The 24009-nt window shown below is 57.5% G+C and overlaps 3 protein-coding genes across 6 annotated transcripts in view; all 3 read right to left on the bottom strand.

Moving 5' to 3' along the window:
* The window catches only part of LOC309598824 (protein FAM76A), a 33055-nt gene extending 27334 nt beyond the window's left edge, over positions 1–5721 (bottom strand). For 2 of the 3 annotated variants that reach the window (XM_082329784.1, XM_082329786.1), the window contains exons 1-7: positions 5608–5721; positions 4357–4421; positions 3479–3533; positions 2760–2912; positions 1711–1868; positions 1080–1166; positions 288–419 (exon numbers count right to left, since the gene is read on the bottom strand). In XM_082329784.1, coding sequence (XP_082185910.1) covers positions 288–419; positions 1080–1166; positions 1711–1868; positions 2760–2912; positions 3479–3533; positions 4357–4421; positions 5608–5688 — 731 coding nt within the window. In that variant the 5' untranslated portion in view covers positions 5689–5721. The remainder of the gene's footprint in view (positions 1–287; positions 420–1079; positions 1167–1710; positions 1869–2759; positions 2913–3478; positions 3534–4356; positions 4422–5607) is intronic. The other variant, XM_082329787.1, reaches the window with a different exon arrangement.
* A 6035-nt stretch (positions 5722–11756) lies between these two features.
* Positions 11757–15920, bottom strand: LOC309598654 (digestive cysteine proteinase 1-like; the record flags this gene model as incomplete). Its single annotated transcript, XM_082329409.1, has 11 exons — positions 11757–11944; positions 12143–12332; positions 12575–12736; positions 12822–12913; positions 13057–13250; positions 13348–13549; positions 13986–14226; positions 14537–14709; positions 14848–14940; positions 15270–15329; positions 15872–15920. The coding sequence occupies 11 exons, from the start codon at positions 15918–15920 to the stop codon at positions 11757–11759; spliced, it is 1644 nt and encodes a 547-aa protein (XP_082185535.1).
* A 1665-nt stretch (positions 15921–17585) lies between these two features.
* On the bottom strand, positions 17586–23445 carry LOC309598653 (digestive cysteine proteinase 1-like). Of its 2 annotated transcripts, XM_082329407.1 has the most exons (11): positions 23345–23445; positions 22048–22107; positions 21696–21788; positions 21411–21583; positions 20403–20646; positions 20136–20331; positions 19819–20012; positions 19159–19250; positions 18912–19073; positions 18107–18296; positions 17586–17890 (listed from the first exon to the last, which is right to left on the bottom strand). In XM_082329407.1, the coding sequence occupies exons 1-11, from the start codon at positions 23394–23396 to the stop codon at positions 17703–17705; spliced, it is 1644 nt and encodes a 547-aa protein (XP_082185533.1). In that variant the 5' UTR covers positions 23397–23445; the 3' UTR covers positions 17586–17702. The 2 variants fall into 2 exon arrangements, with proteins under 2 accessions (XP_082185533.1, XP_082185534.1); XM_082329408.1 differs by lacking the exon at positions 22048–22107.
* Positions 23446–24009: the final 564 nt, after the last annotated feature.

Below are 24009 nucleotides of genomic sequence, written 5' to 3'. Positions count from 1 at the left end.
TTCCCATCATAGCATTTCACATATTAACAAACATTGACAAGGCGTCAATAGTAACTATAGGAGAGATGCAATCTGTGATCTCGAAGAAAAGACATTCAAGGCAGGTAGTGATTAATTAATTACCAGTGGCTTTAACAGACCCTTTGGCACTAACGAGCCTATGCTCTGGTCCATGCTCCCAATTCACTGCTGTTTGGAAAGAGATCCATCGAGAGGGACAGTTTCCATGTATGAGGCAGTTCCCAGGGAGGGAGGGCAACAGGGGAGAAAACAACAGGTGATCTCACTTCAGGATGTCAGTGCCTTGAGAAACAGGACAATGGTGGGCACCGAGACTCTGTTGGGAAGCAGCCCACTGCACCAACGTGGACGGGGCACTCTGGGTAGGGGGACAAAGCATCTCGGGAGAGGAAGGAACGCTGAGAATCAGAGAGGAAAGGCAGGAATGAAAATATGCATGTACAAGACCATAAAAAATAAAAATCCATCTCAATCTCCTGTTTCTGCTAGTGACTCCCATTCTGCTGCACATGCAGCCCATGTCAACATAATCCAGCACAAACTGTGACAGCAGAATGGGATGGAATGCTTTCAAGCAAAGCTGTTTGATTGCTTATCCCTCCCCCAGAAGGCAGGAGGGGAAATAGGAGGTGGGTCTTGATCCTCTCCTCTGAGGCCATCTCCCTGCAGATCAGTCTGATAGCCCCGAAAGCACAAAACCTGCAGACCTTGACTCTACGGCGCAGCCAACAGCCCCCCTCTCCCTGTAACAGCAGAGAGAGGATAAAGCTGATCTGGCTGCATTTTTTTCTAACTGTGGGGAGCTCAGCAAACAAGCAGTTTCTATTCTAGCAAGTATAGGTGCTAGGCATTCTTTTCCTCTTCAAACTTATGTCTAAACACAAAGTAACACTGGCCTGCCGGGTTCTGGAAAGCTGCTAATGCAGCCCCTTGAGGTCCCAAAGCCCGAGATCCCTGCTCTAGCATAAGAGCTTCCTGCTATTCGCACAGATCTCCGTCTTACATAAACTTAGCAAACAAGACTGCCAACCCACCATTTCCCCATGTAACAGGCTCACCTGTCACCATTGGCAGATATGGCATCAAACTTGGCTTTCTTCTTTGGGATTTCGTTCTGAAGAGAAGAGGTGGATAAGGTTTTCTGGCTAGAAAAACAAGGAAATTGTATGTCAGAACATGAATGACTCGCAGTCTAAGACAGAGAAGCAGATAAATATTCCCACCCACTTTGAACCTATTAAAACAATATTTCCTAGCGCCAAGAAAGAATGATAAAAAAATTCATTCCTTGAAGAGCAGCTGGAGACTAAACAGAAAACAATGCATCAGTCAGATCAGTACATAAGTGAAGAAGTCATGCTTAAAATCTACATTTCAATCATTAAATTTTACAAATGCAATTTAGCCTTAATTGTGTACAAGTTCAGTAAGTTGAATCACTAAGAAGCACTGTCACACTACAAGTCTACTCCAGCACAGTGGGGTTTGCAAACTAGCAAAGCCTGACTTAGCCAGATTCTCCTGAACAACAGACAACTGCCAAAACCCATCACCAAAGTACCGAGCCCCCAGGCACTTCTCCCAGTTACTTTAGGAAGCGTATCTAGGGAGCGTGGAGCAGCCAGGCACCCTGTTTGCTCACCCCGAGGCAAGCTCACCCTGCACAACAAAAAAGCTCGTACAGGTTACCTGTTATAGTGGCTGCCACTGCTGAGCCTACTGTACTGTTCCTTCTCTTGCAGGCTTGCCCGGGAAGAGCTGCTCAGGTGTTTGCACTGCTCTTTGGTCTTCTGTAGGACCCGTTTATAGGACAGCGTGCATAACCAGCACAGCAGCTTTCCATCCACCTGGAAGGTGAGCGAGAAAGAGAGGGGGAGAAGTTTTGGTCTTGCTTCCTGCCCACAAACCAAACACAGAGAAGACAAGAAGCACCTTCAGGCTTAAGATCACACACAAACAAGCAACAACTCAGAAAGGATCCCTTGCATGCCTGGAAAGCGGAAAAAGCGCATCTGGCATGGCTGGTGCAATGCAGACAGTACTCATGAATAGCAGCTAATGTATCGTAACTACAGTCTCTGCCAAACTTTGCTTACAGACCATCTTATAGCACCCATTCACCAGGACAGGCTAACTCTAGTGGGATTTCTGTCAAAGCAACACCAAGGAATGGTACACGACAGGGTAGTCACTGCAGACCAAAACCGCAAGGGTCTCTGCTCAAGGAGGATCAGCAGGAGGACAGGGATTATCAGTGCAGCATCCCAAACGAACAATAGGTGTTTATAGCCTGCAGGAAGCAGGCCTTAGAAGTACACACCTCCAAAGGAGCACTTATGTTGTTTAAGCAAAGGGTGTGCAGAAGCCATGGAATGGGTTTCCTGGTGGAGGTAGGACACTTCTAGCTCCTCAGGCTACGGCACAAATATTGTTCCCCATCCCTCTCCCCAAGCAGGCACCTCATATTTCACTCGGAGGCCCCTTCTCCTTTGCCAGCCCACCTACCCTTAGGCCAAATTCAAGAGAACTTTCTCACTAGATCTGGCAAAGAAGCAGAGGGGCTCAAAGATTAAACAGCTCAAAAACACAGCTCCCACAGCAAAGCTCAACTCCAGAACAACACTTTACAACCAAGAGGCGCCCTTTTGCAATACTAGAGAATATGTGAAAGAGATGGACAGACAATCACTGTGATCAGCCCTTTTACCTTTTCGGCCTCCCTTTACAGAAATACTGACCTTCTTTCTATCATCCTTCCGGTCAAACGCACACTGCTGCTTGCACTGTTCACAGGAGTGCGGAGGTCCATACTTCTTTTCAGAATTTGTGCAACGCTGGCACTTGTTTCCAATAAATGCTGCTATAATGTTGCAGTACTGACAGGGTTTTGGCTTTAAGAAACAAGAAGAACTGATACAGCAGTGCCTTCTAATGACATTAATACATTGCTCTTTCCCCTTCTCCCCATCACTTCAAAACTTTTATTTCCCCGTTCCAAGCTAACTATAATGCTGATCCAGGAGACATAAATACATTTGGACCCCTCGTCTCTAGCTAAGCGTATTTAGCCGTGTCACCCAGACCATTTATCAAGTGCTATGAAATCTTTAGAAAATGTGTAACACCAAAGTAGAAACAATCAAAATCTCTTTTTCAGATTTCAGACAAGCAAGAAAGATTTATCACTGCTTCCTGCAGCAATCTCAGTTTGTGCAAGCACACTCTTGTTTATATTGGATATCAAATAGTTCATTTCCTGGCCTAAAATGATGCAGAGCTGTTCTTTTCCATACTAAGAGAAAAGGTAAAAGCTTCACGCTTGAGGGACCTGCGTTATTATTGATCAGTCATGCTATTACAACAGAACCAGCCCATAAACTGCTCCGGGATTCAGCAGGATAAAGACAAGAAGGATGAAAGGAAAAGAGGCTGGTGAGAACGAGCCCCGCTCACTTACTGTTCCGTAGAGCTTCACGTTCTGAGCGCACTTCTTGCATATTGTGTTGGTTTTGCTGTTAAAAAGGACAGATCATTCTATTAACACTTCCCCAAAGAAAATTAAACCTCTGTGGTTAGGATCTCAGTCTCCCCTAGGCTCCATCTCTAGTGGCAAGACTGTATTCATCTTCACTAGGGACTCTGATATCAAAGTGCATTTCCTATCCCCATCTGGTTGAGGATAATTTGCCCAAAAGTGGTATTACTAGGAGGTATCTTTTAATTAAGGCATCCTCAGATGACACCAGTTTTTTGTCCTTACAAATACAGGAGTCTGATCACCAGCTAATTGGCAGCAGCCGTGATTCAGCACTGGTGACAGCCTCAGTTCTGGAGGAGGTCTGCTCTGGATGACAAGGTTAAGGCAGGTCAGGACAGAGGTGTATTTGTCCAACAAACACAGGAAAGGACACCCCACACAATGCCTGCATGCAGCTACTGGGTTTACCAATCTTTCCTCTGTAAGCTACATAACTTGCAAAAATGCAAAAAGACAAAAGCCCAGCTAAAGGAAACACAGTAGGAAATAATTTTTGGATACCAGAAATCAGATAAGAGGAAAACTCGTGGGAAGATGCACCCAGATCCTTCACTGGAAGATGCATCTGAGCACTGACCAAAAATAAAAGCCAAACAAAAGGTGCAAATCTAAGGACACCGCAGAGGCACACTGACTCGCCCAGCAGACCTTTGAAGAAGGCCAAAGGTCCCCCAAGTCTTCCACAGCAACAATCTACAGGTTAAGGCTCAGTCATCAAAGGTGTGGAAGCATTACAGTTCTCTGGGTGCGTCTGTTCTAAGAAAAACATCGGTCTCCCCAGGTCAGTGGGCATTTACCTTTCCTGCTGGAATTCAGTCCTGCAGTAAGTGCATTTAACAATGGGATGCGCAATCCGGCACTCCTGCAACAACAGAAGTGTTCGGTGAGACCCAGTGCTTCTCCCGCGCACTGTTTCCTGAAATTCCAGATCACCTGCTGACCTCTGCTCCCACCACATCCACACACATCCGTCAAACTCAAAACATTTCCTCCCTGTACAGTCATGCTGCTCTTACAAGGGTTGAGAGCAGAGGAAGGGTGACAGGAATCTCATGTGTCACAGGTGAGCCAGAAGTAAACTGAGATTCGTAACGAGGGCTTATTTGTGCCCAGTGCCCACAGACAAGGGTCATGGTGGTTGGCCTCACCTCCCAGGGCAGGAACACAGAGTCCTGCCACAGTAATTCACACCTCTGCCCTCCACAAGTTTCCTGTGCCCAGAGTGCCTACAGCCCCTCTCTCCTCTCACCCTATGCCTTGGAGGTTCCCCTACACCCACCTGCTTTGCCCCATCTGCCTCTGCAATCCCAGGCTAACTCAATTTCTTGCCCCCCATTCCCTGTCTCACTCCTGATCTCATTCTTCCCTACCCAAACTGCCCCACCCACCCAGATTGTCCCTCAAGACCCACCTCCCTCCTTCGAGATACCATAAGACCTCCCCCAAACGTCCCCAGACCCTCCCAAACACCTCAGCATCCCCCAAATGCCCCAGGCCTCTCCCCTTGCTAACAGCCTCCCTCGCAAACAGCCCTTAAGTTGTCCCCAGGCCTTCCCTCATGAACAGCATCCACCTCCCCCGTGATGGTCCCATGACTCCCTCTCCAATGCATTCCAAATACCCCCAGCACCCCCAAACAGCCTTCAGTGCCCTCAGGTCCTCCTGACAAACAGCTCTCCTATTAGCCCCTCAATACAATACCCCCCCCCCCCCCCCCAACAGCCCCCAGGCTCTACCAGCTGCCTCCAGCCCTTCAAAACCTCCCAAATCCTCCCAGGGCCCCACCCACACAGCCCTCAGCTGCCCACCCCCTACCCTCAGGCCCCAAATAACCACCCCGAGGCCCCAGCCTCCCCAGGGCCCTCCCATAAACAGCCCCCCAATTACCCCCAGTCCCTTTAAAAGCCCCCAGCTCCCCCCCCCCCCCGCCTACCCTCCCTCACACACAGCACCCCAGTCGGCCTTTGCCCCCCCCCCCCCCCGAGCAGCTCCCTCAGACAGCGACCCCAGTCCCCTTCCCCCAAGTGCCCCCGCCGGCCGCCCCGGACCTTGCAGAGCTGCTGGCCCTGGCTGAGCGCCTCGAAGGGGAAGCGCTGGTGGCACTTCGTGCAGGCGTAGAGCGCCGCCATCCCGCCGCCCCGCTGACAGGCGCAGCCCAGCCCGCCCCGGCCGCCCGTCCCCGCCTACTCCCGCCGCTCTGCCCTCTCCATTGGTCGCCTGCCGCATCACTCACGCCCTTCCCGCTTCTTATTGGTCAAGATAGCCGTCACTCTCGGGAGGGGGCGGAGCGAGGCCGCCTCCTCCCCCCGCCCTTTCCCTCCGCGGTCGTTGGGGAAGGGGAAGCGTTGACGTCACGCGGGGAGCGCTGCGCGCACGGCGGTGATGCAACCGCCCGCCCCGCCCCGCCCCGCCCTCCGCGTGACGCGAGCCGCGGGCGCGCGCGGCGCTGGGGAGGTCGCGCGAGATCGCGCCAGGTGGGAGGGGGGCTGGTCCAGAAGGCCTTGCGGGAGGGGACCCGGAAGTGGGGCCGGGCCGGGTGCTGAGCTGGGCTCAGCTAGGCCAGGCCTGGGCCCGGACAAGGGGCTGAGCTGAGCTGAGCCGGGCCGGGCCAGGGTTGAGGGAAGGGCGAAGGAGGGGGGTGGCAGGGCTAAGCCAGGGCAAGCCGAGAGGGAGCTCCCCTGGCCGGTATGCGTTAGGGGAGGGCAGGGTGAGGGGACGAGCAGGCCCGGAGGAGGCAGGAGGCTGGGTTAGGGCAGAGCCGGGCTGGGAGGAGGAGGCCCAGCGGGGCTGGGTGGGTGAGGAGCTGCTGCAGGGAGGGGAAGGCCTCTGCGGAGGTGGGCGAAGGGGAGTCAGGTCTGGAGGAAAGAAGGAAGCAGAAGATGCTGGGGAGGAGTGGGTGTCTCCACCTTCAGAGTGGAGGGGAGGGGGAGCAGAGCCACAGGGGCTGCAGACAGGCAGGGCAGGGGCAGAGGGAAAACTGTCTGGAAGCTTGAGGGAAAGAGAATTGGAGGAAAAGGAAGGGAGAATGAGGTGGGAGGTAGCATCTGCAGCGAAAGGAAAACCTTCACGTGAACTCGTTTCCCTCTTTGCTCCGACTCCAGCAGCTGCTGGCCCGCTCCTAAGGCAGCTGCTCATCTGCAAGTCCCAGGCACAGCCAAGACTGCGATTTGCATGGGTGGATCTGCCTCTGGTTTGGGGCAGGGTCAGCACTGCAAATTGCAGCTTGCTGTGTTTACACCACAGCTTGGGTGCTGGAGTTTGCAGCTCCAGACGCTGGGAAGATTTTCCCCTGTTTCATTTCAGGTATGAGGTTGGACTCTGGTCACTGCAGCAAGGGCAAATTGTACACTGCACACACACTGAATAATTGCTTTTTTTCTTTTTTAATCAAGTAGTTGTCATTTTTTACAATGTGACACAGAACAGGTGCTGTGAGCTTACATATATGCTGTCTGCCCAAACAAATCGGAGAATTAAAGCATTTTGGAGTTAAAAGTTCACTCTGTAGATCCAAGATTGAGTGAACAAAAGGCAGTAACTACTCACGGTTGTGTTCATAAACCCGCAGCAGTGTGATCTGGTCCCGTTTGTGCCTGTCTTGCCTGGCATTCCTGTGTTCTTACACCCTGCTCTCTCTCAGGCCATCAGGGATACCCTGGAATCTTTGGGAAACTTCTTTCCCCACCTTTTTTTACACCAGATGACAGACTATTCCCAGTCCAAGCTTGTGCAAGTGGTGAAGCTGAAATATGAGATGCTCGCTGCAGTGCTCAGTCTTTCCCAAGAAGGACCGGGGGAGTGTCTTGGGTTTTTAGTAAGGATGCGTGGGTGTGCATATTAAACTGAAATTCTGCTGTGCTTGGCTACCTCGGGGACTAGTTATAATCACCGGGCAAATATGCTGTGTGTAGGAGAAATAATACTTAATTTCATGAAATTCGTTGCATTGTGCTGGATGCTAGATTGTGATTGGGAAATATCAGTCAGTGAAAGCAGAAGGCAGAGCTTGGCAGAGGCGGCGGATGGCTTTAAACAAAACCCTCCTCGCTGCTCAGGGGCTGCAATGCTCCGAGGAGAGGTTCTGGGGGAAATCGGGCGGAGGTGGAGGGCTGGGGCTGCCCAGCTTTCTGGGGTTTGACAACACACCTGGAAGATGTAAATGCTGCAAGCGATTTGTTACAAGAAGTAAAACCTCCTAGAAGTCATGGGAGGGGCTTGAAAATCTCTCGAGCTGAAGGAAAAGGAACGATTTAGTTTCAGAACGTGAACAACAAACCTGCCAGAGCAGTCACGGTCGTCAAGGGAAAAAACATTTGGCTAAGGAAGAGCATTTGTAAAGCTGCTACCGAAGGAAGTGTAATAAGAAACGTTTAAAAAGCCACTGCCTCGGTGATTTTCCAGGGCAGCCTTGCTAGCAGTAAAGCAGTTTCTAGCTTTCCAGAGCTTGGAAGACCATTCAGATCACCTTGGATGCAACCATTTGTACCCCAAAAAAGCTCCAGTTATTGTATTAGATCGCACAAGCGAGATGGCCTCGCCCTGGATCATAGTCTTTGCCATCCTAAAACCTCAGGGCTCTGCAACACGTGTCCCTTCCCTCTGTGAATCACCCAGCTCTGTTCTGACCCGGCTCCAGAGACCCAGACCCCCCAGGAGCCCCTTCCCCAGGGTGTAGGAGTGTTGTTGAGAGCTCGTGGTCAGCCCCCCCGCGTAGTCTGGAGCATTTGGGAGCCAAGAAGTTGCCAAAGCAAGTTTGATTCAGCTGCTGTTCTTTGACACCGTCTGTGGTTCTCTGTAAATCACTAACAGATAATATTTTCATATTCTGGCTCTCTCCGTGTCCCCTGCTTTCTGAATAATTACCTTGTTTTGTGTGAGCCATAAGAGGTTTTCACAGATAATTCATCCAGTGCTGAAAGGCAGCCAGCTTTTGGGCTGGAGCACATTTTCTGGCCACCTGGCATTGCTGCACAGAGGTCTGCGCTGGAGCGCAGCTGCCTCCGGAGGGAAGCGCTGTATCCAGGACAGCCGAGGGCAGAGCGAAAAACCAAACCCAGCTGAAATCCCAGCCGCCCTTCCGCGGAGAATAATTTAGCTTGGCAAACTCGGCCCACCCCGAATTTCTAGATGTGTAGACAGATTGATCCCGCAGGTCTGGATGCTCTCACCCACAGAAAGGCCGTTTCACTGGCAACAAAACACCTCTTAGGAGCTGTTTGCAGCAGTGTGCTTTGTCTCAGCTCGCTCCCCATGTACTGGCTGGTGCTGGGCTCTGCGAGAGTGGGTGGGTCAGAGCCCAGTGCAGAGCTGGGATTGCCCCAAGGTTCCCATCCCCGTCCCAGGGGATGAGTTGCTCTGGAGCAGGCAGGAGGAGTGATTATCACTGTGCTAGCTCATTTCAGTGAATCCCAGAGCCAAGCCACCCAAGATGTTGGGTAATTGCTGGCATCACTGTGCTGAGGGGCTTCAGTGAGACATCAGCAGCCCTGACCTACAGCCTCCGTCACCCTGATGGAGAGCGCAATGTCCTCATCTTTAATACGGGCTGGGAGGGGCATCAGTATCTCCATCTTCACCATAGACAGAGACGTTGAGGTGAAAGTCATGGCTAGAGACACTCACCTGGGAGGTGATGACCTCGACAACCAGTTGGTGGGCATCTTCATGGATGAATTCATAAGGAAGCATCAAGAGACCATCAGGCAGGATGCACGAGCTGTTTGGAGGCTCAGGAAAGCCTGCGAGGTGGCCAGACAGGCTCCCATCTCCAGCATGAAAGCCACCATCAGCTTGCATTGCCTCTAAAGGGATCAGCTTGCAGGCAGCCATTACACATGCCCAGTTTAAGCACCTGAGCACCAACCTCTTGGTTGACAGATGCCAAGAAGGGGTGGCTGAATAAGGAGCCCCTGAAGGTGTCGGAGGACCATGAGAAATACCAAGGACAGGGCACAGGACTAGAAGCTGGCCACCAAGGACTATCTGTAGTCCTGTGCTTTCAGCATGAAGCTGACCTCTGGAGACATCTTGAACTGCTTCACCCTGCAGACTGAGAAGATGGGATTCTCAAGGGTGCATATGGGAGGTAGGTGCCAAGTCCTCTTGGCTTTCACTCTGGGCAGCACTCGCTCCCCGTAAAGCACCAGCCTCAGCTGATATTTCACCATCAAGGTATTAAATTTGGGGAGTTTCCTGCATAGCTCGCAAGCTGGAAATGCGGAGTATGCAGGCAATGTGCCTCTTCCAAAGGAAACCTTAAATGCATACCTTTAGGCCAGCTTTGCTTTCAATAAAAAGCAGGGTTCAGGGTGGTTGTTCTTTGCTACGCTCTGCAAAACCTGGAGCGACTCCAAGGTTCAGGTGTCGAGGGAAATCTGGAGGTCGCAGCTCACTCGGTCTGGGAGCCAGAACCCAAGGCTCTGGAAACAGCAAACCTCTCTTCAGGTATGCCCTCTCTTATTTTCTCCTTTTTCAAATATAATAATGGTTCTTTTTTAAGTTCCCAGCCATTCTTAACTACCCACGCTCAGAACTGCTATCCCTAATGCCACAAATGCAAAATATCAGGCTCCTGCTAAATGCTTCCTGGGGGCGCAAAACCTCCAGCTCTCGAAGCCACCTGCGTGTTCAGCAGCAAATTCAGAACATCACCTATCCAAAGGGAGCCTGAAAGTCACAGTTCCCTGAAAGTCAAAGCATGTTTTATTGACTGCAGTCAAGAGAATCAAAGATCTGGAGACCTGGACTCCCACAGAATAAACCACATTATTCCTGTGCAGTGATCAGTTCTCTCTCAGACATGAATTCGAGTCAGCACCCCTGCTGAGAATGATTAAAGACCACTTCAGAAATCAGTACAGCAAATTGTAAAATAAGCAGGTGAATGAGTGAAAGAAAACAAGAAAATATTATGACCTGCCACCCTCAATTGGGAGCAATCACGTTGCCTGGAAGGAAGCCCTGCTCCCTGGGTGCCGCCAGCCGGTGCTTGAAGCACGGAAGCACGGTGGCTGACCCTGGCCATTTGCTGTACAAAAGAAGGGTGTAGCTATGGGGGACGTCCCTTCTCAACTACCGGAAACCCATTTTGGGGGAAGATGCAGCCCATGCTCACGCTGATACAAGCCAGGGCTGACTTTTCCCCTTCCGTAGGCTTCCCTCCCCAGCTGCCCAGCTGCTAACTGGGCTCTCAAATTGGGAAGGCAGAGCCTGGCAGTGCCAACAGCTCTCACATGGGAGCTCTGGGCTGCTCACCCATGCTGCCTGCCCAGCTCCATCCCCAGGGTGGATGTGAGCAGGGCACCAGAGCCCCAAGAATGACCCTTCACACCATGCTGATATCCAGCCTGGACACCCCAGGAGCAGCACTGACCTTGCCAACCCTTTGGCTCTCAATCAGGCTTCCCTGTGGCCATGGGGTTTTGGGGCAAAGCACTGGAGCAAGGGGAGACGAAAGGAGCACAACAGCTCTGGGGTGGCAGCCCCAAGCCCAGCTGCTTCCCAGGAGGCTGGGCAAACACCCCCCCCCCCCCCCCCTCAAAGTGTCCTGGATGAGATGAGCTGTGTCTCCTTTGGGTCCATTTGGGCTCACTCTAGCCCGAGGGCTGCTGGCAGCAGAATGGAAACCTCCAGAAGCTCTGCTTTCCCCCAGATGGGTGGGGAAACTGAGTCACCAAGCACTGACCCACATAGGAGCCTGGAGAGAGGCTCAGCAGAGGACCCAGGTGTCCCGAGAGGCACTGGGAGCTGGGGACTGCTCTCTCTGGCAGGGGCAGCTCCCTTGTTCCTGGCATGACACTGGCTGCCAGCATGGGGCAGGGTCCAGTTGGGAACAGGAGGGCCCTGAGCCCAGCCCAGCTTCTGAGATTCAGGCTCCCTCCTGCTGCTGGGTAAGGGGGTGCTGGCAATTCTCGGGGTGGCACTGAAACCTCTGGGTTTAGGGTACACATATAGCTCCAGGGCTGGGAGAAGACACCCCAGCATGACAGACAGGATCACTTCTACAGGCTTTTATTGCCAAAATGGTAAAATACCTCTCCAGAGGGCTGGGAGCATCCTTCGGCCTCCTGGCTGAGCTGCCCCTCTCTGTCCCACAACTACTTCCCAGGCCCCGCATCCCTCTGCCAGCCCCCCATCCATCTGGAGCTACTGAGGGGGGGACATGGAGGGGACAAGGCACATGTGGGGCCATGTCCCATCAGGCCAGGATGGGGAAGGAGGCAGCGGTGGCCACACCACAGTTGTTGTCCTTCATGGCCATGAGTATGTAGCCGTCGTTTCCCCAGTACGTGGACCAGGAGTTCTTGATGAGCCAGTAGCTCTTGCCATGCAGGACCCCATAGCCCACAGCCAGCACTGCATGGTCCAGTGCCGATGTCTTGTTTCCTGGCCAGGAAGAGAGAAGAAAACAGCAACATCTCAGTCCCCATCCCTTGGAGCTGGACGTTGTTCCCGATGCAGCAAGTGGCCCTGTATCCCCTGGTCGGGAGCTTAGCAGGGAGGTAAATCCCACTCTGCAAATATTTTTGCCTATCCCAGCCCCAATGAGCAGGACATGGAGCCTCCTGGGTTGACTGGACTCACCGCAGCGGGGTTCCTCGTAGACGCCGTTGGCGTAGAAGGCAAAGGACTTGTGCGAGGCGTCAATGTTGACGGCCACAGGGCCGTGCTTGACCAGTGCAGCCTTCAGCGCCGTGGTGCTGCCTGGCTCCACGCTGGCATAGCCGGCAAGTTGGGCCACCAGCTCCGACTGGTTGCAGTGGCAGTAGCCGTTCTGGGGAGGGGTGGTGTGGTGTGTGAGGTGGCACCAGGGTCCTGGGGCAGGTAAGGGGGGTCTGACCCAGCCAGGGGAGGGGGAAGGAAGGAGGGGGACAGCTCAAATAGAGCATCCATAAACCAAAGTAGAGCCTCCATCCTCTGCCAAAGGGCTGATGGCTGATTTGGGAGAACCTGGGGGGAAGGACTGGGGAGGGCGTGGCACTGCTTCCCCACCCTGAGCAGCACTGCCACCCTCACCTGCCCCAGGTAGGGCCCATAGGACTCTGTGCTGGCAATGCCACCGTGCTTCATGATCCACTCGTAGGCTCGCCACTCCTCACCCCCATCGCATGCCTGGTTCCCGAAGCCCCAGGAGCAGTCAATGAGGACTTGTTGGGACAGCGGGGTCAGCACACCGGTCTGTGGGGGGGACACATTGCAGGGATGGGGACAGGCAACCTCCAGGCACCCTAGCCATCCCCGTGGGGCATGGCCCCACTCTCACCTTGAGGAAGAGGGCACCCTCCATTGCACCCGTTGTAGCAAAGCTCCAGCAGGACCCACAGATGGCCTGGTCCTTCACAGGGGTCACAGCACCTGGGGACAATGGGATGGAGACACATTTAACAGAGCAGTGGAGGATGCTGGCCGTCCCCACGCAAGCCCCAGCATGCACAGCTAGCCCCCAGCCTTGTGCACGCTCCAGGCTTGCACGCCAGTAGCACTGGCTCCCTCCTCACCATACAGCCGCCAGTCAAGGCTCTCGGGCAGGATGAGACCAGCATAGAGCTCAGTGGGGAAGGGCTGCCCGTTGTTGGGAGCCCCACTCTGACGACGGCCCCGCAAGGCAGCCAGCTCCTGGGGCGTGCGGTCAGCCAGGTGGTTCAGCGCCAGTGTGTAGGAGAGCGCAGCGCGGTTCCTCGAGTGCACGAATCTGTGGCAGAGCAGAGATGCTGTGAGAGGGAAGCAGGGGACCGCGCTAGCCACCCCATCCCTGAGCCCCCCTAGCCCAAAACCCCGGCATCCTGTACCGCATGTTATGGATGAAAGTGCGCTTGCGATGCTCATGCTCCTCCTCGCTGCCATAGCTCTTCCTGAACCGCTCCTTGTAGCGGTGGAAGAGGCGGTGGTGGACGTGGTCTGTCTCTGGTGCCCTCCCCACAAACTCCTGCATGGGGTTGGCCACGATGCGGTGCTCGGGGCCGGCTGCGGGCCAGTGCTCGCACTGCACCCCTGCCACAAGGCACAGATGGCAGCTGATGCCTCCCAAGCAGGGACAGGCTCTCCCAGCCCCCCAGCTGGGATGCACAGCACAGTCACCCCCAAAACCATTGGGGCTGTCAGTCCCATATAGACATGTGCATGTGGGGGGGGAATCTGCATGCACACCTGCTTCCAGAGCTGGCCTCCAAGCACCCACCATCCCACTCAGCACCCCACGCTCCAGCACGGAGGAGCCAGCACCAGAAAAGCACCTGCATTGCCCCAGCTATCAATATCAGTTACATTTCTCCCCTACATTTTTCCCAGCCAAACCAATTCTCCCAAATTATCAAGCTCTTGCAAAAAAAAAAACTCAAAAAAACAAATTAGAAAGGTGGGAGGGGTGCTGCATTTCTGTGGCAACACTGGCCACAGCCTGGGCTGCGAGGTGGCACGGGACACTCACCCTCAGGGAGATGGAAGACGCTGGGGTGGAAGCGGTGGCTGAAGGAGGAGTAGCCGATCTCGTACTTGTCGTAGTGGGAGCCCAGGAGGCTGTTGAAGCCACGCACCTCATAGTGCAGGGGCACGGGGCCGTGGGCAGAGCTGCCCACCCGCAGTATGTAGACGTTCTTCTTGTGGCCCCAGTAGGAGACGTTCCGCCAGACGGCGCAGCGCTGCCCACGGAAGCGCTCCTCCCGCACCCGCTGGGCACAGCACACGCGTCGGGGACCGGGATGCCACACCAGCCCCAGCACCGCGCCCTTGGCGAGCTGGGGCACCCAGCAGTGATGGCACTCCACCCACGCACCCATACTGCATCATGCCAAGCTGGATGCAACCCCTCCACCTCCATCACCCGTGGCAGCATTCAACCTTGTATTTACCCATTCCCATCCGGGGAGGGCTGCTTTACCCTCGTAGGGACGTAGCCGTCAGACACACTGTACCCATGGGGTTCCCTTGTCCTCTCCCCTGCCCCATCCCGCATCCTGGGGGACCATGCCTGGAGCTCACCTTAAAATTCTCCAGGCTGGGGAAGACACTCTGCGGGGTGATGAGGTCCCCATCGCTGCCGTTGATGCGGAAGCACTTACGGACATTGACCTCCATCTCCGTGGTCTCAGGAGTCACCTTGAAGCTGGCACCAAAGGGCTCGATGGAGCCAAACTGGTAGGTGACCACTTGGCCTGGGGATGGGAACAGCGCTAAGGTCAAGCCAAGGCCCCGGATCCTAGCACAGTGATGGCTCCCAGGGCTTTGCTGGGGCACCCGAAGGTCCTGCAGCAGAAGGAGGGGGAAGGTGATGGACCCCTTTCTGCACCTACCGCCGTAGTACTCGATGCGGCTCTTCCCCCCGGTGAGGTTGTACCAGGCTTCGAAGGGTTCCCTGATCTCCGCGTAGGGCAGGCTGATGACTCCTGTGGGCACAGAGGGGCAGGGCTCGGGGAGCTGCAGGGGGCTGAGCCCTGGGGACATCCCCTGCCCCAAGCCCACAGGCAGGAGGGGAGTGCAGGGGAGGCAGGGAGCACCCCGGGGCCCCTCACTATCACCTCCTGCTCCCACCCATGGCCAACACCAGCAGCACCCCATGGCAGCAATGCGCCCCAGCCCCTGGGTTCCGTGGGGGACTTGGAGCTTCCTTGGCTCAGGCACGTCAGGTGGGAGCCGGTGGCTGGAGGTGCAGGACCCCCTTGGGCAGCGCAGCAGCAGCACCGTCCCAGGGGGGTGCCCCATCCCCAAGCGGTACCTGTGACATGGTAGACGTCCCCAAATGTGGGTGTTTCCAGAGGAGCTTTGCACTCTGCTCCTAGAAGAAAAACAGAAGTAAACCCAAACCCTTTTATGCTGCTGATTACCTACCTCTCTACCGTGGGGGGAGACAGCGGTGCTGGTCCCTGGCTCGCTGTCCCCTGGGAAAGGGGGACAGACCCAGGGGACCCTATATGGGGAGCAGGGCTGGGAGGGCTCCCACCTGCCCGGACAGGGCAGAGACCGGGGGTCTCCAAGCCAGGCATCCTCGCTCCTCTGCCAGCCATCTGGCTGACTCAGAGCCCCCATGCACATCGCTGCTCTCCCTGGGGTGCAGCCAGCTCAGGGGCATCCCAAAGCCCCCATGCACTCCCCAGGGCATGAGAGGCAACCCCCGTATGCTACGCACAGAGCGCTCCCACTGCCCCTGCATTTCTCTGGGCACTGGGACAGAGCCTCTGCTCTGCCAGGGCAAGGGCCCGCACAGCAGTCCAGGACCACCACAGTGCCTACGCTAAGAGGCATGATAGCATCACCCCACGATAGGGGCACAGCATCCATCCCCGTCCCACCCCAAGCTCGGCCAGGGCAGGTGCTCACCCAGCAGCATGGCAGCCCCCAGCACCAGCAGCCACCCCAGCCCATCCATCCTGCACACCCAGCCCACACTGCTGCCCTGCACCCACAGGTGGCTTAAATACCACTGGTGGGCGGGCGGGGAGCTGCCAGCAGCCAACGGGCAAAGCCCCCTCCTTCCCTTGGCTGGGGCTAGACCAAGGGGGAGGCGTGGCTTTATGTTGCCCCCCTGCCCCACCATGGGCACCCATGGGTGCCTTTCCCACCCTCAGCAGAGCGGGTGCTGATGTCGTGTGCTTGCGGGGCTCAGGGCGGGGGGAGCAGGGTGGGATGCAGACCTCCATGGGCACAGGTGCCCCATGGCAGGGCCATGGACTGGGGGCTTGGTGGTGGGTGCTGAGGGTGTCCCTGTGCTCCCACCCACCCTGTGTGGCGGTTTGCAGCCAGGCTTTGCTGTGTGCAGTGTGCTGCGAGCAGGGGAAGCATCTGCAAAACCCTGGGGCAAGGAGGTGCAGTGAGACCCTGCCAGGCACCCCAAAGCTCCTCTGGGTGCTCCCTGCCCTCCTGGGACAGGAGCCAAGGTGTCCCCACCAAAGGCAGCACTGGGCAGTCGTGGGGAAATGGGGGCCGTTTGCATCCCTGCATCCTTCTGGATATATATTATCAAGGCAAGCCCAGGACTGCAATTAGGGGGTTGTAATTAGAAAAAGGGGAAAAAAGATGCAGATGAAATGTCAGGAGCTACATGGAAAAACAGACCCAGGGAGGAGAGCAGCACTGTCACCGCAGCAGAGTGGCCTTCACCCCCCGGCTTGCTGTGCATCCAGCTGGCCCCCGGCCCAAGGTGACAGAGAGCGCCCATGGGGCCGCCCGAGCCCAAAACAAAGCCGATAAGGGCTCAGCGTGGGCTGGCTGCATGTGCCACCAGGGACAAGTCGGGCTGGATTTGGCTGTGCCCCTGGGTGCAGGGCTGGGCTGATGCACCTTGTGCTGCAGCACCTCCCCTGGGACCACCACTGCTGCCATCGTAGCACGCTGGTGTGGAGGTGCATCCTGCCCCAAGGATGTACCAGCAAAGATGGGACACCACCAGGGTCAGGGCAGAGAGAACTTCCCACCCTGTTTGCAGGATGCTCATGCACTAACCTCCATCTCCCAGGAGGGCTCAAATCCAAACTAGGAGCACCCAGCTGAGCCATGGCCACAGTACAAAGTGCCTGTCCCTGGAGGGGAGCAGCCCCATGAGCCTGGCTCATGGCACTGGCAAACACCACCAGTGACATCCCCACCAGTAGCCACAACAGGGACCCAGGCACTGGGGCAGAGGGTGGATGCCTTCCCCCCTCCCCAACACCCCACACCAGGAATTTCTCATCTCAGCAGAAATGCCTGGGGTTGTTTGTGCTCCACCTTGGGAGATAGGGCTGGAAAAGCCGCTTCTCTCACCCTGGGTGTCTGGGACTGTCTGCAAGAGCCAGCTGGCTCTGCCAGGCAGGCACCATCCCCTCCCCAGGAGGCCCCCGTGGTCCCACAGGACAAAAACAACAGGTCTGGGGACAGGGACCCGTGCAGGGGACAGAGCAGCCACATGCTGGGGGCATTGGGGTCTATGAAGGGGGCAGAGCTGGGTGGGCAGCAATTTAATCCCTCCTGTAGAAGCAAACTAGTATTTTTCCAGGGTCTTTATTGGCAAGTCCACAGCTGGGTCCCCATCCAGCCCCTTTCCCAGCACCCCATGGCCCTGTCCCACCATGTCCTCAGCTTCCACCTGCATGATGTGTCACACCAAAGGGGCTGATCCACGGATGGGTGCCAAGAGCATCGCCGAGGGCTCTCCCCACAGAGCCAAGGTGGCTTAGGCCAGGATGGGGTAGGTGGCTTCGGTGGCCACGCCGCAGTTGTTGTCCTTCATGGCCATGAGGATGTACCCGTCATTTCCCCAGTACGTGGACCAGGAGTTCTTGATGAGCCAGTAGGTCTCTCCCTGCAGGACCCCGTAGCCCACGGCCAGCACTGCGTGGTCCAGTGTTCCCGGCTTGTTCGCTGCAGGGGATGACACAGGTGACTGCTTGTCCAGAGAACATCCCTGTACGGAGAGCATCCCTGCTCCCAGGGCTGCCCTGGCCAGGGCTGCAGGACCAGTTCCCTCTTCCACCCCTGCCCAAGATGCTCAACAACGAGGAGGGGATCCCAGGTGTCCTGGCATCTCCCTGGGCACCCACCCAGGTCCTCTCACACCCCGTGTGCCACCCGACTCACCGCACTTGGGCTCATAGTAGATGCCATTGGAGTAGAAGGAGAAGGTCTTGTGTGAGGCATCGATGCTGACAGCCACGGGGCCGTGCTTGTAGATGGCAGCTTTGACTGCCGTGATGTTGCCTGAGGTGACGTTGACGTAGCCCGTGATCTTGGCCAGCATCTCAGACTGGTTGTAGTGGCACAAGCCATTCTGCAGCACCCGGGGTGGGGGACACTGTGTCATCAGGATTCCCCAGGTCCCCTCACTGGGACACTACCCACCCTGGCTGCCCCCATGCAGCTCTGCTCTGATGCTGGGACTCTGGCTGTGACAGCATCCTGACTCTGACCTCTCTGTCCTCCCCTGCCCACCATGGTGGGGATGTTTTCCCAGTTGCTGCAGGGACACAGCATTGCCCACACGCAGCACGGGGAGCTGGCTCTGCACCCAAATCCCTGGGGGGGGGCTATTGCCTGTGTCTTGCAGCCACATCCCTGTCCCTGGGCAGCCCAGCTCCATCCCTGCACCCCAGGGTATGGAGGGACCCGTGGCACCACCCACGGGTGGAGGAGCCTTGTCCCTGTTTTGCAAGAAGAGAAACTGAGGCACACAGTGATGAAACTGCCCAGATGAGTCCCGGGGCTTGGCTTTGGACTGTGCTTTGAACCACAGGGAGCCTGGTGCCTGGGGATGAGGTGACATCCCCATCTCCAGAGCCCATTAGCACCTCTGACCCATCCTGATCAGCCCCACCATGGCTTTAAAGCCCCAGGGAGCACATCCCGAGACCTGGGGGACCCCGGCAAGGACAGGGGCCACCCTCACCTGCCCCAGGTAGGTGCCATAGGACTCAGTGCTGGCGATACCGCCGTGTTTCTTGATCCACTCGTAGGCTCGCCACTCCTCTCCCCCATCGCAGGCGTAGTTCCCAAAGCCCCAGGAGCAGTCGATGAGGACTTGTTGGGACAGCGGGGTCAGCACGCCGGTCTGCGGGGAGGACATGCTGTAGGGATGGGGACAGGCACCCTCCAGGCACCCTGGCCATCCCTGTGGGGCATGGCCCCACTCTCACCTTGAGGAAGAGGGCACCCTCCATTGCGCCCGTTGTAGCGAAGCTCCAGCAGGACCCACAGACAGCCTGGTCCTTCACGGGGGTCACAGCACCTGGGGACAGCGGGATGAGGGGGTGAGAGGCTGGGGTGGCAACAGGGGATGAGGGCAAGTGGAAGGGAAACTGAGGCAGGAGTTGAGGACTCTCTGTGCTCCCAGAGGCAGCACAGCCAAGGCTTGGTGCTAGTCAGGGGCAGGGGGAGGGGAGGCGAATGCACCAGGAAACCTGTGGGACACCTGCCCTTGGGTTGGTGCAAGCTCTGGGGATGTTACTCCCTGCTGATGGGGACATGGGCAAAGCCAGATGTGGCTTCAGATGTCACATCTGTCCCTGGGGCACCAGACTGAATGAAGACCAAGTGCCAACCAAGATGCCTTTTGCCAGATAAGCCCTGCTTCGATCTTGCAGTTGCTGAGCAGAGCAGGGGCCACAGGGAGATGTGGGTCCTAAGGGACAGTGCAGCCCCACAGGCTCCTCAGCATGGTGACGGGAGAGTGGGGTCGCTCGATTGAACTTTGCGCTGGCCTGGATGAGGAGTGCTCACACCCTCCGCATCACAGCCTCACACCACCCCACAGCACCCCGAAAGTGAGACCCCGTCCCCTCTGACCCCGCACCTACCGTACATGCGCCAGTCGAGGCTCTCGGGCAGGATGAGGCCGGCGTAGAGCTCGGTGGGGAAGGGCTGCCCGTTGTTGGGAGTCCCGCTCTGACGACGGCCCCGCAGGGCAGCCAGCTCCTGGGGCGTGCGGTCAGCCAGGTGGTTCAGCGCCAGTGTGTAGGAGAGCGCAGCGCGGTTCCTCGAGTGCACAAACCTGCCGCCGCGGCAGGGACGGCATCAGCCGGCACTGACACCGCCTCCCAGCTCACCAGAGGTGCAACCCCTTGGGGATGGGGAGTACCTCCGGGAGGGTCGGCATCCCCACATCTGCCTGTACCTCATGTTGTGCACGAAGACACTCTGCCTGTGCTCCAGCTCCCGTGCGGAGCCGTACCGCCGCCCCAGCTGCCTGCGGTAGTGGTGGAAGACCTCATGAGCCCAGGGCTGGTGCTGTCCCACTAGGTCCTCCATGGGGTTCACCAGCACCCGGTGCTCCACTGTGCTCCCTGGCAGGACCCCGCACTTCTTCGTCTCTGGGGAACAAGGAAGGGATGCCATCAGCCCGAGCCCCATGGGCAGGATGGGGGGGCCCAACCCGGCTCACCATTGACAGGGAGGTCGAAGATGGAGGGGGGGAAGCTGTTGTCAAAGTCGGTGTAGGTGATCTCATACTTGTCATAGTGGGAGCCCAGCAGGCTGTTGTAGCCCCGCATCTCGTAGTGGACAGGGGCCACCCCACAGCTGGAGTTGGTCACCCACAGGGTGTAGACATTCTTCTTCTGTGCCCAGTGGGTGACGTTCTGCCAGACGGCGCAGTACCGTCCCCGGTAGTACTCCTCCCGCAGGAACTGGGGGGATGCGGCATCAGGGAGGGGGACTCTGGGTGAGGACCCCACGTCACCCCCCCATGCTCGCTCCTTCCCACCCTGCACCTTCACAGGAGCCTGTTGCTCCTGGTGCACGTGCAGCGTCTTGCACCCAGCCTACACTGGGCTCTCGGGCTGGATCCAGTGGCTACATGGCCATTAGCACACAGCCATGCATGGGATGGAAAGTGGGGCAAGGATTTGGGGTGCAACACAGGACAGACCCCCCCGTCCAGCTCAGCAGTGCCCTGGGGACACCCCACTGTGCACAGTGCTGTATGTGTACCCATAGCGGGAGGGCCTGGCTGCACCCCTGCTCCAAAAGGCGCTGGATTTTTCCCGCGTGTTTCCAAGCTCTCACCCTGTGGGCACGTGTCCTGCTCAGTGACAGCTTGCTATCCCTGCCACTCACACACTGCACCCATACCTGCCAGAGGCTGGGGCCGGCAGGAGCTGAGCCGCCATGCAGTGACTTGCCCGAGCCATCCCGAAACCCCAGCGTTCATGTGGGCTGCGACACGTCCCAACACGGCTGCTGGTGTTGGGAAAGGAGCTGGGAGTCCAGCCCCAATCCGGGTGGGGAGGTGACCCTCCCTGTGCCCCGGGGTGCAACGGCATGTCCTGGCCTGTTCCAGCACCCTGCACCCCCTGGGACGGAGAGGAGCATCTCCAGCTGCCCAGCACCCCCACCCAGAGCCTGAAGATGCTCTGAGCAGCAGGTCAGATCCAGGCTCTGGATCCCTCACCTTGAAGCCATCAATGCTGGGGAAGACGCTCTGAGCCTTGACCACGTCCTCCTTGGAGCCAGGCAGCTGGAAGCATTTCCTGGTGTTCACCTCCTTCTCGGTGGTCTCCGGCGTGATCTTGTACCTCATCCCGTAGGGTTTCTCCGCTGCCAGCTGGTAGGTTATCACCTGCCCTGTGCCAGTGGGAGGGGAAACTGAGGCAGTGGTCCTGCCCGCGTCCTCCCGTTGCACAAGGAAGGGATCAGTGTGAGCAGAGCCGGAGCAGATGGATGCCTGCCTGCTTACCCCCGTAATACTGGATCCGGCTCTTGTTTCCCGTCAGGTTGTACCAGGCTTCAAAGGGCTCCTCGATCTCAGCGTAGGGCAGGTTAATGATACCTGTGAGGCCCCCGGCATGGGACACGGGTCAGCCCCGAGGCCTCAGCACCCCGACATCCCTCCCCAAGCCCCCCAGCACCCGCAGAGCATGCAGACCCGCAGCTGACCAAGCTGCTGTCCCCATGGGTGCTGAGGCATGCAGAGGCATCTGGCTGTGGGAAACTGCCCCAGTTTGGCACTGGGATGGCCTGGTCCTGCCTGGTGCTGAGCATCCTCTGCTCCCCGCCCCATGGCAAAGGGCACTGCAGGGTCCTGTTACCTCGGACATGGTAGATGGAGCCGAACTGAGGGGGGGGGCGGGAGAGCCTGTAGTCCTGTCCTGAAAGGCAGAGAGGGGCAGGGGTGAGTGGGGGGCTGTCCCCACTCCACAGCCGAGCAGGGGATGGGGCGGTCAGGGCAGGAGGCTGCCTGAGCCAATGCTCCCCTTCCCTGCAGCCCCTCCAGCACAGGGCGGGTGGGCTTGGCCGAAAGCAGCTCCACGAGCCCACTGGTGGCACGTGCAAAGGATGCCGACACGCTGACACCCTCCCAGGGCTAAATCCAGGGTCAGCACCATGCCACAACCTGCCACCATGCTGGAGCAAGCCCTGCAATATTGCGCCCCCAGGGAATGCCAGCTGCTGGGGTGTCTGTAAGGTGATGTCCCCCTGGGAGGCGGTGTCACCCTCAGGGCTGGTGGCCATGGCTTTGGGCAATGTTTCAAAGGGGGGATGCAGCCAACCCATCCCCCAACAAGCAGGACATGGATGAGGGGAGCTGGCTGGTCCTGCCTGGCACCTCCTGGTGACCTCCCCAACCTCCCTCCGGGCTCCCAGCTTGTGCAACTCCACACCAACACACCTACTGCTGGGAACTGGCCTTTCCCTCTGTCAGCATCTTCCTCCTTGCCAGGAGCGATCAAGCAGCACCTGCCCAGCTCCCAGCCCTGGGCAGCTGGGACCGGACCCAGCTCTGCTTCTGGACCCAAAACCTGGAGCAGGTGGGGACCAGCAGCTCCACTGCCTGCACCCCAGGCCGTCCTATGTCACGCCCTGGGTCAGCACCCACAGATGGTTTCCGGGGCAGGAGGAGCAGCGATGGAGCCAGCAACCCCACAACTCTGCTCAGCTTTACACCCACCTGGGAAGGCGGTCCTGCAGGGGCACGGTCCCCCCGCAACCTCCCTCCCCTCCTGCTGCTTCTGACAGCAGCTTGCCTGGCTTCCCTGCCTGCTCTCTGCAGGCAGCAAAGCCAGGGAATGGCTTGGGCTTGTGTGCCTGTTAAAGCCCATCTGGCTCGATTTAGCCCTATTTTCACCCCCTAAACGTGCCAAGCCCTCGAGGCACATCTCCCGCCCCCCCGCCTTGTCACACACCCCACACCCCCCCACACACCCCCCCCCCCCCCGGGAGAACTGAAAATTTGAGGACCCAACAAGCAAGAAACCACTTCCCCAGCCTGTCTGCCCTGCGTTCCCGGCAATGCGGCAGCAGGGAGGCGAGACTCGCCTGGGTGCCCCCAGCTCCCATTCCCAGGGTGTCCCCAGTGGGGACAGTGCCACAGGGGGACAGACTCACCCTGAACAGTGATGCAGAGCGCAGAGACTGCGAGCCAGCGGAGAACACCCATCCTCGTCGCCCTGGCTCACCCGGCACCAGCTGTCACCTTTAAGCCAGAGCTGGCGAAACCTGGCAGAGCCAATGCAGAAGCCGGGGCCCTCCCCGGAGGAGGGAAGGAACTGGAGTCATGTGGTGCCTGGCGGGGTGCGCGGGGGGCCGGGCACCCTGGGGTGCTTGGTGGGGAGAGCGTGTCTCGGCAGGGTCCCCACGGAGGGAGATGGAGAAACATCAGGTGCTGCAGGGGGACGGGCATGCAGCATGAGCCCCAAAGAGCCGTGAGCAGTGTGGCAGGGGGGTGCAGACTGGCTGGATCTATGGGCCATTCCCAATCGGGGGGGGGGGCGGCAATGGGGTGCTTGGGGCTGTGAATCCCTCTTTGTGTAGGGGTGCAAGGGAGGGGGCCTCGCTGGGGCTGGGGAGCTCTTCACCAGGCAGCCCTGACACTGGGGTGATGGGCAGGAGGCAGTGCCCTAGCAGAGGGCCAGGGCTGTGAGTGGCTCAGCATTAACAAACCATGCCCTGACACTGGGAGCGCTGGGGACCCTTTGCTTGGGGGCTTGAAGGGAAGGAGGGCTGAGCCAGCCGTGGGGCACAGGGAAATGTGGGCAGCCCACAGCCAGCCC

Source organism: Platalea leucorodia (assembly GCF_965183815.1).
Source record: "Platalea leucorodia genome assembly, chromosome: 18".
NCBI lineage: Eukaryota > Metazoa > Chordata > Aves > Pelecaniformes > Threskiornithidae > Platalea > Platalea leucorodia.
The sequence above is the reverse complement of the archived record's forward strand: the minus strand, read 5'-3'. Positions and strand labels throughout refer to the sequence as shown.

Excerpts from the sequence above, each read along its gene's own strand:
- LOC309598653 (XM_082329407.1), bottom strand. The coding sequence starts at position 23,396 with ATGGGTGTTCTCCGCTGGCTCGCAGTCTCTGCGCTCTGCATCACTGTT. Across the intron at positions 21,584-21,695 it reads CCGGATCCAGTATTACGGGG|GGCAGGTGATAACCTACCAG; the intron begins GTAAGCAGGCAG and ends CCACTGGCACAG. Across the intron at positions 19,074-19,158 it reads AGGGTGCCCTCTTCCTCAAG|ACCGGCGTGCTGACCCCGCT; the intron begins GTGAGAGTGGGG and ends TCCTCCCCGCAG.